This window comes from Heloderma suspectum, chromosome 4, assembly GCF_057233095.1.
Source record: "Heloderma suspectum isolate Gila_16-S chromosome 4, 16-S_ref, whole genome shotgun sequence".
In the NCBI taxonomy this organism is placed as follows: Eukaryota; Metazoa; Chordata; class Lepidosauria; order Squamata; family Helodermatidae; genus Heloderma; species Heloderma suspectum.
The window spans coordinates 241412224-241430832 of record NC_139461.1 but is presented as its reverse complement, the minus strand read 5'-3'; the positions used below and the strand labels follow the sequence as shown (position 1 = coordinate 241430832).

The window sequence follows — 18609 nt, the reverse complement described above, 5'->3', positions numbered from 1 at the left end:
ATTAATATAATATATACATCATATGTATAATATAATGTATAAATTATATGTATAATTATGTATATAATTTATACATTTATTTCCACAAAAATGGCACTCAAGGTGGCTTTAAACCACTCTAGTCATAAAGGTTAACCATGTGTAAAGAAAACAGCATATGCTCTGACAGATGAAAATACATGACTTCATTACTTTCCATGGTTTATGCCTAACAGTACTTCCACAGTCTCAGAGCCAGTGTGTTTGTGCTTGGCTATGCTTCAGAAGCAAGCGTGTATAATTCAAAATAAGCACATCAAGAAATGCCTGTATTTTTAATGAGTCCATAAAATGTACAATATTTGCAAAAGAAAAGTAATATACACCTTCAAATTGCTGCTCAGTATTCTGCAGCTATACCAGATTCTGCAGTAAAAATAGCAGCACATTTAAGACTTTGTTTAATTTAGAATGCTGTAGCCTTTATAACTAGGACCCATATAACACAGAATGGATTTTAGAAACAAATCATGAAGAGGGTGGTCAAGTGAATTACATACAATGGCAGGGTTGGACAAAGCACACACATAGCTTCTTTTCCTGCCCAGCACATGCTGCTTGCATACCTGCCATTTCCCTAATTACCCCCACCGCAGGTTGCCACGTTGTCCAAACCTGGTGAGGTGCGCAATGAGGGTGGCTTCCAAACCACCCGATAACCCCTGTAACAAGCCATGGGTTGCGGAGTTGTTTGGAAGCCATCCCTGCCATGCACCTCACCAAGTCTGGATGACACAGCAAACCGCACCAAGGGTGATCAGGGAAATGGTGGGCGTGTGAGCAGCATGCTTTTCCCTGCTGATCATCCAAACTTGGCCAACATCTCAAGTCTACATTGATTATATTTCTACTCTCTCTCTTTTTACATGATAGTTCTAACTTCTATTATCTTCTTACACACACGCGCGCGCGCGCGCACACACACACACACACACACACTTTATTTATTTATTGCATTTATACCCCACTTTTTTCCTCCAAGGAACTCAAGGTGGCATACATAATCGTCCTCCTCTCCATTTTATCCTCACAACAACAACCCTGTGAGGTAAGTTGGGCTGAGAGTCTCTGACTGGCTATAGTAAACATAAATAAAATACCTTCTGCCCTTGCAAATGCACACTGGAACACCGCCGGGGGATTGGGGGAAGGGAGATGACAGGAAAGAGTGGTTTGAATCAGGAAATGGTTACAGCACTCCCCTTCCACTCCTTTGATCCAAATTGCCCCCTCCTAAAATGGCCTTCCCAGTTAAAAAAGGGTTGCCAGGATGCCATTACACATGTTTGTATGTAACATGTGATCTGGCACCAGGAACTATGAAGTTTGGTTTTGATCTTTATCCAGTACATCCATCTATTTGTTTTATGGACTTTACATGAGACACATTAAAATAAGAACTGGGACTGGGAGCAGAAGGTGGTTTTTGTTTTCTTTTTAACATACACTTGCTAGTACTGCTACTACTTTCAACCTCTCCAGCACATTTTAAATTATAAGAATAGTCTATTCCCTTGCATATAAATGAATGCAAAGAGAAATATGATCTGGAGAACACCACGTGCCATGCGCCAAACTAGGTTAATATTCCCCCAAATACACAAATATAGTAAAGCCCACTTCATGATTCAGATATCTTGGTTAGTTCTAGTCACATTTCCTCTTTCAAGAGCTTAATATATGTGGAGGGATTGTACAGTGTAATCTTCATATTTTGATACAAGTGCCATATTATGATATAAGTATGTATACATCTGAAGCCCAAGTGAAAGTGCTGCCGCGATATGCAAGTGAACTGCAGAAATCTCTCCCGACCACTATCGTATACGTACATATAACCAAGGCATAGTTCAGTACAAGGGTTTTGCGAGTTTCAACAGAGCAGCCATTTTTGCGCAAAACATAGAAAACACTTGGAGCCAAGACATTATATTAGCTCTTGCAAATCCACCCTATGCAATCAGCCCAAGGATTACATAATCTCTTGGAATTTGTCAGAAGATGTGCCATTGTTCATGTGCTCTATTGAATGATTTGGATTATTGTAAAGCTCACTTTTCTTTTTAAAATAAATATACAATAGCAAATGCCACCATAAATATGCACCTAAATGCTAGTGATCTAAAGTAGGGCTGTGCACGGCCCCCCTGCTTCGCTTCAGATGCCGCTTTGGACCCTCCTAATCTGCCTGCTTCAACTTGGGCCCCCTCCACTTCAACTCGGTTCCAGATTTGAAGTGAGATTCGGATGTCTGGACCACTTGGTTTGGGCATTTTCCCATTGACTTGCATGGGAAAACACAAATGGCCATAACTTTTTCAGTTTTCATGATAAATACATGAAACATGGCGGCCTCTCTACTGACATGGAGGGGATACCACCTGCCAGATTTCAGACAGCGTGGCCCAGTACTCTTTGTGCTAGCTGCAGCTGAACTTTGAGTTTTTCCACAAAAACTCTCAAAGCAAAAAGCTATACCTCTCAGTGCTGCACTACCGCCACCCCCTGCCTGCTTGGCTGACTATGACTGGGTTTCCACAACAACCAAAGGAGAAGCTAATGGAGGAATACTGGATTGTAATTTAAAAGGAATCAGCTTTGCTGCAATGTGGTCCATGCACGGCTCCACGAGCAGGTTCTCTGCACCAGTAAAAATCGCTTCACAGAACAAACTTCCTGGTGGGGGTTGGCGTGAACATCATCTGACTGGCTGCTCAACCAATAAGAGAGGCTTCCCCACTCTCCCCCCCCCCCGAAAGTCCAGATGCACCTGCATTTCAGGAGCAAGCCTCATTGACCACAATGGGAGTTATTTCTGAGCAGACAGACATATGCTTGTGCTGGGAAAGAGAGCAGTAAACATGAAGGGGACTGGGTAAAACGGGGATCCAAAAAATCAAAAAGGATCCTGCTGATTTCATATGATTTTTAAAGGGGAGACCCACAAACCACCATCCAGTCACAAAGCACATCTGCCTCCACGGACTGAAGCAGAAAAATCATGGATCCGACCACTTGTGGGTGCAGCCACGGTGGAAAAAATTGGACTCAAGGCAGGGATCCTCATGATTTTTACAAGAAAGATACCCCCAAACACCATAATATCACAGAGCACATATATGCCCACGGATTGAGTGACAATAAACATAGATTTGGGGGCTTCATAACACCATCACGTTATAAAGCCATGGATAAGATGCCCAATTCAATATGGATCCTCTGAATTTTTATATTGAGGCCCCCCTGCCCAAGCCCCCCCATCAATGCACAGAACTTATCTTTGTCCAAGTATGCACACTAAGAATCCCAGATCTGCTGCTTCCCAGCAGATCCCAGATCTTCTGCTTCCCCTCAAATGGTTTGAAAAACCATATGAAATCAAGAGGATCCCTTTTTAATTTCATGGATCTCTGTTTTACTTTCTTCCAACACAAAGATGGAAGCCAGCCCCCATTTTAACCCTCAGGATCTCTGTAACGAAGGGGCACTGTGCCTTGTCAATTGAGGGGGCAAATCGCTGGTGGAAACACCCCCAAGGACTGCTAGCTGTTTCCTGTTCATGAGGAGGAAACAGCTAGCGGGCGGTGGGGACATGCGCCTCACCTCCTTCTCCTGCCTGGGCGATTCACAGCGCTTTTTGCATATAAGACTATGTGCACACAGACTTCCAATCACCATGTTTTTTAAGAACATGGTGATCACAGCGGAGGAAACAGTGAGCAGAGCAGGGGCTGGGGGAGCTTTCTCACTTCCATTATCCCTAAGTAACACCACCAGAATGATCTCAGTCTCTGCGATGTAGCTGTTTTTCTCCAGTTATTCAATCTTCCCTTCTCCTCCACCACTGTCTCTGATTGGAGACTGCTGGGTTACGTTCAGCCCTGATTTGGCAACTAGAGTTTCCATTTGCCAAAACTCCCTCCCTCCTTCCTCCTCAACCCTTTGCTGAACTTTCTGAAGTTTATACTTTTGGCGCCAGGCCATCTGGGTTGCTCAGAACAAATCACCAAGTTGGACAAGGGGCTTTATATACAAGCCGCTTCACTCTGGAGTGCTTCATTGCTATTCTGCTCTGCCTTGAGCCACACAGAGGCACCTCCAAAACAGCCCGCTTCAACTTGTTATTTGGTCTTTGGACCGAAGCAGTGTACAGCCCTAACCTAAAGGTTTTCACTAGGAAAGCTTCTCTTCACTGGAGTGAGAGGTAGCATTAAAAAAAGTATTAGCATTTGCTGAAAGACTTTCCCAAATATTTTTAAAAATTTACCCCACTTTTCTGTCCACCAATGGGAGCCTCCAAGGCAGATAATAGTCAAGAGTTAAAACAAGAATAAAACTGAACATTAAAATTAAAAAGTTACAGCAGATTAAAAACAGGGTAACAGAAACCAGTATAAAACATAAAAAGTGGGTGACCAAAACTTAGTTATTCCCCACTGCAAAAGCACATTGGAACAAACCCAGTTTTCATCTGTCATTTGAATGCCAGCGGGGTGTGTGTGTGTGTGTGTGTGTGTGTGTGTCAGACATATCTATCAGGGTACAATTCCATAGCCCAGATGCCATAACCAAGAAGACCCTACCCACATAGCCACCAGTCATACCTCTGACTGTGATGGGACACAAAGTAGGGCTTCGTCAAAGACCCAAACGAAGAGGTTGGATCATATGAGAGGAGATGCTCCCTTAGTTCAAACATTTTGCCAAAAGCATCAATATCATTTACTGGTCTTTCCTTCACTCAGAGTTGAGTTATCAACCACCAAGCTTCAATAAATTCAGTACTCAACTATCTGCACAATAATGCAACCTGGTAGTGCTCAGATGGAGAGTGCATGAGATTTAAAAACAAGACATGAACCAAAGAGAACATCAGGGCCTGCTCCAGTTGGACTCCCCACCCCCCTGCCGCCGCCCCACAGGGCTAACTGACATCCATGGCCCTGTGGGGAAGAAGAGCAAGGGAGCAGGCAAAGGGAACATCAGGACCTGCTCCAGTTGGACTGCCCCTCCTTTGGGAGGTGAGAGGGGGGAACAGGGCCATCCCACCAGCCCTGCTGACAGTCTACCTAATTCTTTTTTCTCCTCTCCCCACTGCCTTTTTAGTGTCGTGTCTTTTTTAAATTGTAAGCCTGCGGGCAGGGACTGTCTTGTTTGTTCATGTAAGCTGCTCCGGGAGCCTTTGTTGGCCGAGGAGCGGGATGAAAATACAATAAATAAATAAACCAACAGGCTAATATAGAATTTCAGGTATTATGACTTAAACAGCTGACAGTCTACACACAACTCCATCTGCAGTTTTAGTCCAATTGGTCTTACTTTAGAGATGGAGATTAGGAGGTGCTTTTGTAAGTCAGCAACCTTGCTCTTTCCACACCTCTGGTGTTTGCTAGCATGCCTGAAGAAATATCTTCAGTACACACAGCATAATTGTATGTACTTAAAATCTCCATAAGATCCATGCTACTGCATTTATTTGGCAATTGCAGAATTTATTTGGGTTAGGGCAAGTGTACAAATTAAATATTCTGGTTGATGCACTGCATACTACTTTGGCAGACGAACCAGTCTGAGGTGTTAGCACTAAAATCTTCTTCAAAGGAGCATAGCAGGAATAAATGTTTTTGCAACCTCCCTGTTGTAGTGTAGTGTAGTGAAGCACTCTGAGGCTGTGAAGTATTTTGCAATAGTTCCCACAGTTGAGAACTGTGGTATTAACAGACCCATTATTTCCCCAAGGTTTGAGTCTGCCTCCAGTCAGTATGTTCCATGAGAAAATCCAGAAATCAGAACACATGTAAGACATCTGCCAAAACAGCAGTGAGAAAATACTCATAGGATACAACCCTACATTAAGTCAATTCTCTAGTTTTAATTGGTAAGAAAAGCGTACATAACATTTGAATTGTACAGGACTCAATAAGCACAACGTAATCAGAAACTCCTGAACCAGTTTATAGCCAACTGGAACTGGTATGTTCAGAATGTTACTGTTGGGGCTGATGCAGATGTTACAATTGCCCAGTATTAAGGATATGGAAATTAATTTTGGAATCATTTGCTCCCTCTCTAGTAACTCTTTTCTTTAGTACAACCTCGAACTCCCCTTCACCATAGCTTGGCATTCTGTCGGCATCAAATAAACCATGGTTAACTAACTAGAGGGATCACTCCAAACTTAGGGTTTGAAAGAAAACAAATGGCATATTTCTAAGTTTCTCCTCAAACTTACATTTTCATGTTTCATATGTTTAAGCAGACGAAGTTCACGGTAGGTCCTTTTGGCATGAATGATAGACTGAAATGGTCTGGACAATTTCTTCACAGCCACTCGCAGCCCAGTTTTAACATCAACGGCGGAACTACAAAAAATAGTTTAAAAAATCAGTATTAAGAATGCACGTCAAGACTGAAGTGAGATTTCTCTGTGAAAATGCTTAACAGATATTTTGTTCCATTGAACGACTATAACTTTGAAATTGTGCCCAAGAAAAAATAATTTAAAAGGTTTGTGTCAGACAGGGCTAGAAAACAAGAGAAACAGAGTTAACTTCAGTGTTCAGAAATAAGGTTAAACTGAATCATTAGAACAGTTCTAATTATATATTGATCAGTTTGGGAATCAGGGCTGGATTTACAAAGGAAGAATGACAAATTTTGCAATCATTTAGTGACTCGCAACAAGAGATACAGCAATGACTCCCTGTAACTTCCTTGAATATTTCAACCTCAACGTTCATGTATTGCGACATTTCAGAAGCAAGCTCACACTGTATCCAGATCAAAGCATGTGCTCACACATGATGCATGCCTCACAGAAAGGCATTTGTGGAAATAAACCCCCCCATTCTTCCAGAATCTCTAGGGATGAGTGACTTGCAAGGAGATATCTAGGTAATTGCTTTTCAGAGACTTGGAGGTAATACGTTGTCCATAGTACACATGTTCATTTTCTGTGACCTGTCATGGTCTCTGATCTAATTTAATTGGTTTGGCATGTTTTTGTAGCACATCACATTTTACTTATGTTACACATGTTTTGACCTGTGTGAAATTAGTGGAAGAAGCAGCAATTAGAAATGATGAAAACAATGTGTCCCTCCCCTACTACATCAGAACAGTTATCAAATTCCCCACTTTAGATCAGGGCTAGTGTCACACTAGCAGCAAGGAGGAAGTTATTCGTATTTCTATGAAGATTGTCTGCAGACTATGGATTTGCTTTTTAAAAAAATTGTATCTGGTACCCAAACATAAAATGTTAGTTATCAAACATTTGAAGTTTGTACAGAAACATATTTTCCTGAAAGCATTGTTTTAAGGAATGCCATCCATTTTTATTTTGGCCAATAAACATACCCCTGCATGGCACCCTACCTCACCGAAGTGCTGTGTTGCAAGTATTAGAAAAATGTTTAGCTGCAAACCGAATTCTACTTCTGCTTTCCCTCTCTGTTTTGCATCTGAATCAAGTTCTCCCTGACAAAAATATTGTAACTGGAAAACTAAATTATTTGAAATTAGGGTAAGAATAAAGATAAGAAAAAAAGGCTAAAGCATGATGGAAAGAGTAGAAAGATAAGTTCATTTTCCTTGAATACCTCAAAACAAGCACCACACATTTTTTAAAAAACACAGACCAAGTTTTTGCTATAATTACTAAGTTACAAAGAAGTGCAAACCACCACCACTCAGAAGAGAGTACAGTTACATTTGATGTGCCTCTTAACAGTTCAGTAAAAAATAATCTGAATTATGCTTGAATGGAAATGTTTGCATTTGAATAAAATTGTGATTTGAATAAACTACTTTAATTTGAACTGAGCTATATTATATGGGCACATTTAGTGGACCACGTAGGGCTTCTATTGGATTTCTACTAAAAGGAATTTTATTTAGAACTTACAGAGAATACCATTTAATCGGGTTTTACCCAACAATAACTATCCAACTATATATTGTTTCAACATAAAACTGAAAGGAGATACTTACTTACTTTCCACCTTTCCCCAAATTCTGCAGTGTCCAGGCTAAATTTTACTCCACCCTCCCTTATGTTTCCTTTGTTCTTAATCCACTTCCAGAACTAAACATGGAAAGAAGAATCCATGGTATTGATTTCTCCAGTACAAAATTCAAATTGTCTCTGGAAAGTACAAATATAGCTACTACATATATATATTCCATTGCCCTGTTTTCTCAAATGATATTAACATATTTCTTCAAACCTAAAGGACAAGAAAGGTGCAGAAAACGGAATAGCAGTAGCCATCAGAGCTCCAAATGTCTCTAAAAGCTTTAAAAAGTAAGATGAACAAGACTGATGAGCAAAAAACAGAGCATGCCCTTTAAAGTGATCAATCAGAAGTGGTACAAAGGAATTGATCTACTCTTTAGTTCCTGCTTCCATTAAGCCTTTCAGTGCAATCCACTCTAAAACATTATATTAATCATCTACGTGCTAGCCTAGATAATTGTCAGCCTGTTTATACAGTTTCAATTATTCTTAACTGCTCAACTTGTAAAGCAAACCCAGAGGCTGTAATGCCATGTACAAGGCCTGGAAAGACTTAAATCCTGATGCTGGTTAAGCCATGTGCAAAGCCACTAGCGCTTATACCCATCATAAGGATGCTTAACTCTCGAAGCTAGCACACGCATGTGATTTGTTCAAGCACAGTACTGGCAGCTCAGCATACTAAAATAGTTAATATTTCAATTCAGTCTAGGAACATAGGAAGCTCCCTTGACCATCTAGCTCAGTACTGTTGACACTAGCTGGCAGGATTTCAGGCAGTATTCCTTCCAAGCCCAACCTGGAATTTTCTGCATGCAAAGCATGTACTCTACCACTGAGCTATGGTCCCTCCATAAACACTTCAGACTCAGTCCAGAGCAAGTTATCCACACTTCGGTCATACTGAATAATGAACAGGACTTCAGTTAGTTATAACTAAGGTTTTATGTTGATTTCAGTGGGAATAAACATGACAGGGACCAACATATTTTAAATGTGTCTACAGTGTTTAGTAAACACCTCAGAAGCAAATATTAATAATAATATGCTCCAAAACAGTAGTTTTAATATGCTTCAAAACTATTCTCAGGGCTCTGTGTATTATAAAGATGTTGGCCTGAGACTGCAGACTCTGTCCTCATCCATTCGCCAGAGAACGAAGGGCCACTGGGAGGCTGCACCCCCTGCCTCCCAGGAAGTATGTCATGGCAACGGGAGGACTAACCTAGCCCCATACATCAACCAAAGAAGGAACAGCTGCAAAGCAGCTTGTTTTGCCTTTCACTGCGGGAAAGAACTCTTTATAATTACTTTGAAACTAAGAATTTGGGCCTGAGTGTTGCTTTTTCCCTCCTGCCTCCCATTCCCTTTTCCTTTTGTGTAGTGGGAGCCTTTTTCAGCTGAAGAGCAGGGTAAAAATTCTGTAAATAACTACATAATAAATAAGATGTGTAATTGTAATATGCAGCCATAGAATTTGGTACTGGGTGCAAGACGGAGTATCCTAAGATTCTAAAACCTCCCTTAAAAGAAGAGAAATAATTCTAGTTATTATCACTGTGCAAATAGGCTTAGAAATGCATGGGTAACACCTAGTGAGATCTCAGAAATTGGGTAGATAGAAAAAAAGAGAGATGAGCACTGTTAAGCAGGGTGGAGAAAAATTGGATTCTTCTAAAAATTTAAATTTCCGCTTCAGCTATAATAAGCACTTCCTTTTAAAGAACAGTCTAGTTTAAATTCTATACTGAATTTAAGGCTACATGCACTGAACTGGGAGTGGGTTCAATAGAACTCAGTGGGGCATATGTCTAAGTAAGCACGCTAGGATTGCAATGCAAGTGTAGGCTTTGCTTAACATTATGTCAAAACACTGAATCGCTAGCCAACTATCAAACACCGAATCTCATAAAAGGTATCTTGAGTCAAGCATCAGTTTCTTATTTAAAATTAAGATCTGCCTTTTGAGGACAAGAATAAATATGGTACAATAGATAATGTATTGTACTTATTATTAAGGGCTTGAAACTGAGTGCCGGGAGCTGGGAAGTTATCACAGCATTGAGATCGAGCACCTGACTCCTTAATAATATACCATTCTGTATTGCACCAAAATTATCCACATGTTCTGGGTGATCTCATGATATTTTACGCCTTCTGTTTTAGCTCTGCAATTCCCTCATTTGCCAATTTATGTTTTCCTAACAAACAAATTTACTCCCCATTATCACAGAACAAGCACTCAGTAAACTACCAGCTATTTCTTCTGGGAGAGTTTGACTATTTGGTCCCCAAGAAATGATCCTGGTCAATGATCTTGGTCAAAGAAAAAAAGAACAGAACTCCATGTTTTGAAATGAAACAACCAGGTATGTTGTTTTGTATTGACCTGGTTCAAACTTAACAACCCTTGGGTTGTCATGCACAAGTGAGAGAGAGTGAGGGCGCTGCCTCTCGCACACGCACCACTTCCGCTTTTACTCAACAACCTACGATTGGCTCATTAGTAGGTTGCTGAATGTGACATGTGAACCCAGACTAATGGTTTGTTGTTGGGTTAACCACTGGGTTGTTTGCAACTAAAACAACCCATCAGTCTGGGTTTGCATGTCATACTCAACAACCTATGAATGAACCTATCGTAAGTCATTGATGAAAAGAAGTGGCTGCTCTGTCCCACTTGTCCCCAACAACCCACTGATTTGTTTAATCCATGGGCTGTCATTATGTGTGTGGGATTAACTTCCAGTTACTCTCCCAAAGCAATGTTACATCTGTGAAACAAGCAGTATATCATGAACCATTTTCTACAATAGTAAAAATACAGGAAATAAACATACTACTGAACAGGGTACAATGGGCTCTATTTAATTGTAAAAATAGCATTAGTATTAACTGGTTTTAAGGGAAATATCTGAAGTGCAGAAGGGAAACCTGATTTAAACTGGTCATTGAAATCCATCATGCTAGCATGATTTCCTGTGCATGAGTGTGTGGGCACACACAGGAAAGCCAAAGTGCTATCAATAGCTCAGATCACCAAGCTGGGTATTAGAAAGAACGAGTCGGACCTTCCACAAAGTGTTGTCATGTATCCCCAACCCCCTAGGCAGGGGGGAAATTCCATGGGAAATGTCTGAGCCCACGGGCCTAATCCAGATTATGGATGTTCCCCAACCAGCCCACAGTAGTTCCCTCTCAGACCTTGCCCCAGCTCCACTAGGAGTCCATATTAACAGCAGAGGCTCCCATTTGTGCACCGTTGGAAGGGAAGAGAAATCCTCATTGTTATCTCTGATAATTGATTGGAGATAACAGCAGGGATTCACTTTTGCGTGCCTTCCCAATCACAATGATGAGCAGTGCATGAAGCAGGTGTGCAACTCAGCCGAGACTCATTCTCTGTATCAAGAGAGAGACTCTCTCAGTATGGAGAAAGCTAGAATGGGGGTCAGAGAGGGGCTTGAAAACATAATGGGGTGGGACGCCGCCCCTGATGTCATCCAGCCTACCAGACTGGTCACACACAGCAATCTAGCTGCCAAGGCCAAAAAGGTTCCCCACACCTGCCCTAAGGTGGGTGCCAGTCAGCTTGAAATGGGAGCTTTAGAGCACTGTTTAAGCCTCACAAGGTGGGGATGGGGAGTTTGATGTGAGAAGGACACATTTTTTTCTTGTCCGATCCACTTGAGACCTTCCCTTGTTGTATCATATAACACTTGAGGGATCAAGGTTAGGGATGGCTGCCAGCCTAATCCTCAGCATTTTATAGCTCTACACTAGGGGTGGTTCTGGAGAGAGACAAAGAGATGTTTCTCTCCTCCTGAAACATCCCTGAATGGTGCAGGGAGGATTGCTATAAAACAAGTAAAATATTGTCTCATGAATTCCAGAAACTAGAAATGAGAAAACATAGCCTAGATGTTTTTCTAGAAAAAAACTGCAGAACAGGAACTCTGACAGTCTTGTTTAAAATAGTAAATTGGGTCAATATATAAACTTTAAAAAATGGAATTATGTGGCTACAGAAGAACATGTGGAAGCACAAAATCTGATCCTTTATTTTCAATATAAAACTGGCAATATGTACATGTAGCTCTTGCAGAACTTTTACATGGGCTTCTGACAAACCATTAGGAATCCACAAAAAGCTAGGACAAACTTATAAAAATACACTGAACATATTTTGTTGCCAAAAAAATTCTGACCATCATAAACTTAATGAGAATATAACATTTTGTACCTACAACAACTACTAACTTTTACATGTTTCAAAATGTATTTGAAACATTTAGAACGATGTGTTACAGTAGACTGAACTCAAATGGCAACTGGTTTACTCAGATTTCATATAGCATTATCAATGTGCACATACATTTATCCTGACTCCTATTTAAATTGCAATAAACTGTTTTCTGATGTCCTTTCCCCCATAACCAATGTGGGATATACTGTGCAATCAATTTACCAGCAACTTGGGGTACTCTTTGAATGTTTGATTTCCCACACACTGGAAGCATTTGCCAAGGTGATGTCACCTGGGTGGTTCAGTTTTCCACAGGAACGTCGCAGCCTCTAAAGGGCCCCAAGATTATAGTGACAGCCCACAAGAATATCTTCTGACTCCACCCTGTGTATGACAGCAGTGCTTTTATATGCAGTCATACCATGCCTATTGACTAATACTAGTATTTCTTGGCTGCAGATTTTTCAGGGGTACCATCGTTCCTTACATAATCATTGCTTTATTTACTTTCTATCTAGCATCACATCATTGCTATATCATATACACAGAACAGCTCTAGTATTTCTGTACACAGGGTAGTCTGTAGCCACAGTGACATTCATTTAATTTGGGGTTCTTGAATCTTCTATTCTTTCTCCAGGAAGTGCAACTGTAACACACCTTTTGCTGTGCAGAAGGTGGTAATAATATCAAATACACATGAGTGGTGCCATGACATCACTAGGAGGTGCAACACAAGTTCCTCTGCTACTAATTCATGCCACTCCTCACCAGCTGTTATTCCTTCTTCAGCAACTGCACACTCAAACTCTTCAGTACACACCTACCTCAGTTTTAAGGAAAAGGCTATCCTGTCCCAATTCCCAGCAAGGTCACTGTAGGAGTGATACTTAACGCTGTTGTGTTGTTGTGAAGATAAAAGGGGAGGAGGGAACAGAAACTATGTCCACCACCCTGAGCTTCTTTGAAGAAGGGAGGGATAAAAATATAATAAATAATGTGAACTACAATCCTTCCACTGTGCTGAGATGATATTGCTTTATCAGTATCAATCCATTCATGCAATAAAAGAATGCTGGATTATCCTGGTAAGAAACAACTTTTGGGTAGAAAGACCCTAAAGTTATCAAACCAGTCAAACGTCTCCTCAAAAATGAAGCCTCTTTAGACACTCTGCCCTGCAGTTCCCCAATGAAACTGGAACAAGAAGAATCAAGCAACTCTTTTCTGCCAGGGTCTGTCATTTAACAACCCAAAAGCAAGATACAGGGCTGTGCAGAGCCTATATAACATGTACAAGACAGAAGCGAATAACACGAGAAAGCGACTACAGGAGATGAGGAGGTCAGGGCACTGCAGCAAACAATGTGATCATGCATAATGTGCATGTATATGAGGCCAGTACAAACCTACACGGGCCTGGCTTCAAGAGAACCGGATAGCCAAAGCTCCTTCCAGTACCTGCAACCTCGATGCGATCCCTTGAAGTGCCAGAATCTAGCAAGGTTTCATCTGGGGGTGGGCAGGAAAGGACCGCCTTCTGAGGCCGGTTTTAGGAATGCTCACCAGCCACAGGGAATAAAGCACCCATTCAGGGTGACGGGCCTTGGAAGGAACGTGGAGCTTGCCCTCCCTAGACGCCTGCAGAAATGTGGACGGGGGGGGGGGCGGGGAAATGTCTGCATGCAAAGTGGACACAGTGGAACAGCGACGTTTCCCCGAGCCCCCCGCCCCCGCACGGCAGCAACTCACCAGACGGAGCCGTAAGCGCCGGAGCCCACCGGCGAGAGGCTCTGGTAACGCTCAGGGACCTCCCAGACCGTCTTGTTCAGCTCTTGCCGATAGAACGTGGGCCGCTCCTGGGTCATCTCGACCCCGAGCCCGCCCCACCCAGCGCGGCCGGGAGGGGGAGACCCTCGAGCAGAACCGCTGGCTCCTCCCCCTGCAAGGGAAGGGGCTTTCCTGCCCAGAGGGCGGAGGATGGAGAGGTCGCTTGCGCCCACCTCAGTAACTGACCGCGCCCGGCCCAAGCGCCTGGCCCCACTCGCCGGAGGGTAAAGGAAGCCAAGGCAAGGGAGGAGGGTTGGGGGGGGTTGCTGATCGCCGGGGTCCCCGCAAGCGCTCACTCAGCCGCCTGCACAGTCTCCCGCAGGGTGGGCCAACAGGTGGTGCGCGGGAGTCTCTGAGGAGGTCGGAACTTGTACTGAGGGAAAGCGAGTAGCCAAGCAATGACGAGGACTCGCCACCGTCTGACTTCTCCCGACCTCTTCCTAGATTCCCGACCAGGTCTCGCGAGACCAGCGGTACGGAAAAGCTGAAGGCGATGCCCCAATATGGGACCTCGCGCTAGCGCCCCTATGATGAGCGCAGCTAGCAGTAGGCATGTCTCGCGAGAACGGAAAGGAGGCGAGAAGACAGTGAGGAGGAAGGTGGAGTTCGATGCCGGTCAGGGTCGCCTCCCTGGTGTGGTGGCTCTGGCAGCGCGGGTCTACCCGCGCCTACTCGGAAGTAAGTCCGAAGGCTTACTTCCAAGTTAGATCAAGCGTGGATCCACCTCCCCGTTTTTCCCGTACCTCGGCAGAAGTGCCATAATAGTAATAATGATACTGATATATTCCTTACGTTGTTCTTCATGGCAACCCATTAGATTAATAAGTATGTCGAATTATACTGCCAGTCCTGTGGAATCCTTGAACTAGTACATGGTTTTTTTGCTATCACTTCACCAGTATGGATTAGCTGTAACTGCTGCTTCTCGTCTTTGTGTTCGAACCGATTTGAAACTTGACCATACAGCATGATTGTTTACCCCTTCCAAGCATAAAGATCCTTACACGGGCACAACTAGGCTGCTTCAGTTTCTTGTAAGGTGTAAGACTGATAACATAGCTGCACATATGCAGGTTCAGATGGTATCTTGCACATTTTCACCTATACCTGCTCCTTGAGAGTAGATTGAACTGATAGCATCCAAATGCTAGTTTCTGCTCATTTTCAAGTACAATATATGTACACTCAAATCATATATTATACGCTGCATACTTGAACTAAGCTGTAAAAACGGCTGCGATATAGCCATTAAGGGCTCACTCCTATGCATGTTTAGGCAGACAAAAGTCCTACAACTCCCAGCATTCCCCAGCCAGCATAGCCAGGACTTTTGTCTGCCTATACACGCATAGGATTGTGCCCTAAATGGAATTGCAATGCATAGTCCAGTCTGAAAGTTCATGTTTAAGTGAACTTAAAAACATGGAAAGAAAAACTGCAGAAAAGTATTCTTCAAGAATGTGAACGTAACAGAAAACCTAAATGCCACAAACACAATGGAAAGTGTGCCCCCAAATATACCACGCACACCACTAGTAACACTATTGCATTCGTGTTTTTATTTGTTTTTAAAAAGGGGTTTCCAGTCCTGTGGTAATTGCAGTTGCTGCGAGCTGACACACCATCTACTGGTGCAAAAGATACATAGCAAAACAATCCCCGGGAGGTGCTGCAAGCTTGTGGATGCAAAAGGGCGCAATCCTATGCATGTTTAGACAGAAAAACATTCCTACAACTCCCAGCATGCCCCAGCCATGTCTAAACATGCATAGGATTGCATCCTGCTTGTCTAGCGGCCCCATGCCGGTTGTATGTGGCTTGACAGGTCGCCCACAGCCAGAACGGATGGCGGGCACGTCACAATCCCGCCTCCAGCGACGCCACATCGTTCATGTATGCGTTGCGCGAGGTTTTGCGTGGGCCCATCCCCTCGACCCTACTAAATCCGGCGAAGCCTCGAAGGAGAAAGCAGTGGGCCGGAGGTGAAGGAGGCGCAGGCGCTCCGCACATGGGACAGGGGGAGGCGGGCGAGGCGCCTGACGCGCAGCTCCAGCTCCTGCCTCTCATGCAGAGCAGGGGGCGGTGCCGCGCGCGTTTGGAAGAGCCAGGAGGAGTGGCTTTCCTGAGCAGCCCCAGCTCGGAAGGAAGTGACAGCAGCGGCGTGGAGGAGATTTGGTGGCGCGCGCAACGGCGCGCGAAGATACCTGCCATACGCACGCGCCGACCGGCTCGCCCGCGCCCGGCGCAGGCGCAAGGAACATCTTTAGAGCGCACGCGCGGGGGCTCGGGGGGGCCGCCGACTCTGGCCGCCATGGAGCGAAAAGGTGAGTGCGCTTGGCCCCTCCGACCCCGCTCCGCCTCGCTCTTGTCAGGCAGCGGCCGTCCTCCCCCGCCCCTCTCGGCCCCCCTACTCTCCTAGTCCGGGTTCACCTCCTGGCCTTTCGGCGTTAGTTTTCTCAAATCCCCGACGTTGCGCCAATTCACACGATCGGGCTTCTGTTTTCCTCCTCGTGCCCTGTTGCTTTTCCTCGAGTCCTTACCGAACGTAACTGCCTATTTTTCAGGCATCCTGACAAATGTCTAGCTCCCCCACCCCTCGTTGTGTGCACGAGATAAAGAGGGTGACATAACAGGCGACCTCCACTGACATTATTTAATGTGGGAAAAATAGTCTGATAGTAAGCGTGTTTCTCTCTAATCGAGCTTGCCCACGGATTAACGCTGCTTTGGGGGAAAGATAGGGATAATCCTAAACCAAAGTAAGCCTGGTTGGGTTGATGATGCTAACAATGAACCTTTCTCTTCACCAAACAAAAACTTCTTGACTCTTCTTTCTCTTTTTCCCCCATCTTGTTCCAGTTCTAGCACTGCAAGCCCGGAAAAAGCGGACCAAAGCCAAGAAGGAAAAGGCCCAGAGAAAGTAAGTCTAACCTCTGGCACTTCAAGCCAAAACAAGATGGTGTAATGACAGGGATCATAACTACCTGAACAGATTTGAGGAAGCTAGTCTCATAGACTTGGTTCTATGACAAACTTAAGAATCTCCCATATTTCCCTCTCTTAAGTGACCCTTTACGAGTCCACCCTAAGGGGCAGCCTCACTATTAAAAGTACATAGTTATCCACTCCTTTCAAACCGACGGTATTCTTCTGCTTTTTGTAAATAACATCAATGGGTGCAATCAAATATGGTTCTGCATCTACTGCATACAGTAGACTTTCCAGAAGTTACTCTGTTGCAGCAAAAACAACGTAGAGTCTTATGGCACCTTAAAGACTAACAATTTTATTGTAGCATAAACTTTTGTGGGCACTGTCCACTTCATCAGGTGCCTTGAGTGGTAACCATTCTTGAACAAATGAATTTCAAAGACAGATATCAATGTGGAATTGCTGAAGTACAATTTATCAAGAGATTCAACTCTTATTTCTTGTGCTTCAATTAAGGACAATGTTGTGTGATTTTTAATCATGCTGTATGTGTTATCTGCTCACCATTGCAATTATGTATGCATTGTCACCCAACAATATTTTGTGAATGGCAACTGTTAAAGTAATTATCACTGTCTGTACTTTCTGCATTTCAGTTCCTTCTGCCAATAGAATTTACATCTCCCCCAACCTCCCTGAGCATGTATATATGAATCTGCCAATTTGAGGTTAACACTTTATGGATCTGATGAAGTGGACAGTGCCCATGACAGTTTATGCTAGAATAAAATTGTTAGTCTTTAATATGCCACAAAACTCTTGTTGTTTATTCTAAAGATGGTAAGCAGCACTTTAGACAGCTTTTTGGTAATGTTCTTATCTTCATTGGCTGGATCTTCTTTTTTAAGACAAATGTGTTAACCTGAAATAGTAGATAAGTTTTGTAAGTTGAGTAGATCAGTTATTTGTTTGTTTACACACCTTTTAAACTGATTTAGAGAGCAATCCTATGCTCCTGGGGCAGGCATCCCAGGGACCATACAACAGGTCATAAAAGCCCTTCAAGGTCAGAGGCAGTGCTCCAACCTCGGAAGGGGGAGTTGGAGATCCAACCCCAGACTCCTTCCCCTCGCAGCTGGCACAGAGAGAATTGTGCCAGCTTCCTTTCAGAAGTTGACAAAACAGGCTCAGAGGAGGAAAGGGGGCGTTCCGGTTGGCAGGGAGGGGAGGAGCCTGGAGAGACCAGGATATGTTTTATCCTCAGCCTCCTTCCCTCTCCCTCTGAAGCACCCTCACCAGATGGGCTAAAAAGCCCATCTAGCAAAAAACATCCAAGATGGAGGATAGTGAGGCAAAGATTGCCTCCACTGCTCCTCCTGCCCTACCGGCTTTAGCCCAGCGGGGCGTAGGAAACTTGGAAGCTTCCAAGTTTGGGGGCTTCCAGGAGGCAAGGGTGCAATCAGTAGGATTGCACCCTTAATGTGGGATGCCTTGAACAAATCAAATATGCATGATTAAATTATATTCATATAGATGTGGTAGTGAA

The 18609-nt window shown here is 43.5% G+C and overlaps 2 protein-coding genes across 3 annotated transcripts in view; one reads left to right on the top strand and one right to left on the bottom strand.

Annotated features, from left to right (window-relative positions):
* MAPK14 (mitogen-activated protein kinase 14) overlaps positions 1-14593 on the bottom strand; it is a 35345-nt gene extending 20752 nt beyond the window's left edge. For both annotated transcript variants that reach the window (XM_084852940.1, XM_084852941.1), the window contains exons 1-2: positions 14055-14593; positions 6272-6401 (exon numbers count right to left, since the gene is read on the bottom strand). In XM_084852940.1, the coding sequence (XP_084709066.1) occupies positions 6272-6401; positions 14055-14170 (246 nt within the window). In that variant the 5' untranslated portion in view covers positions 14171-14593. The remainder of the gene's footprint in view (positions 1-6271; positions 6402-14054) is intronic.
* Positions 14594-16073: 1480 nt separating this feature from the next.
* SRPK1 (SRSF protein kinase 1) overlaps positions 16074-18609 on the top strand; it is a 40923-nt gene continuing 38387 nt past the window's right edge. The window contains exons 1-2 of the mRNA XM_084852936.1: positions 16074-16456; positions 16992-17052. Coding sequence (XP_084709062.1) covers positions 16141-16456; positions 16992-17052 — 377 coding nt within the window. The 5' untranslated portion in view covers positions 16074-16140. The remainder of the gene's footprint in view (positions 16457-16991; positions 17053-18609) is intronic.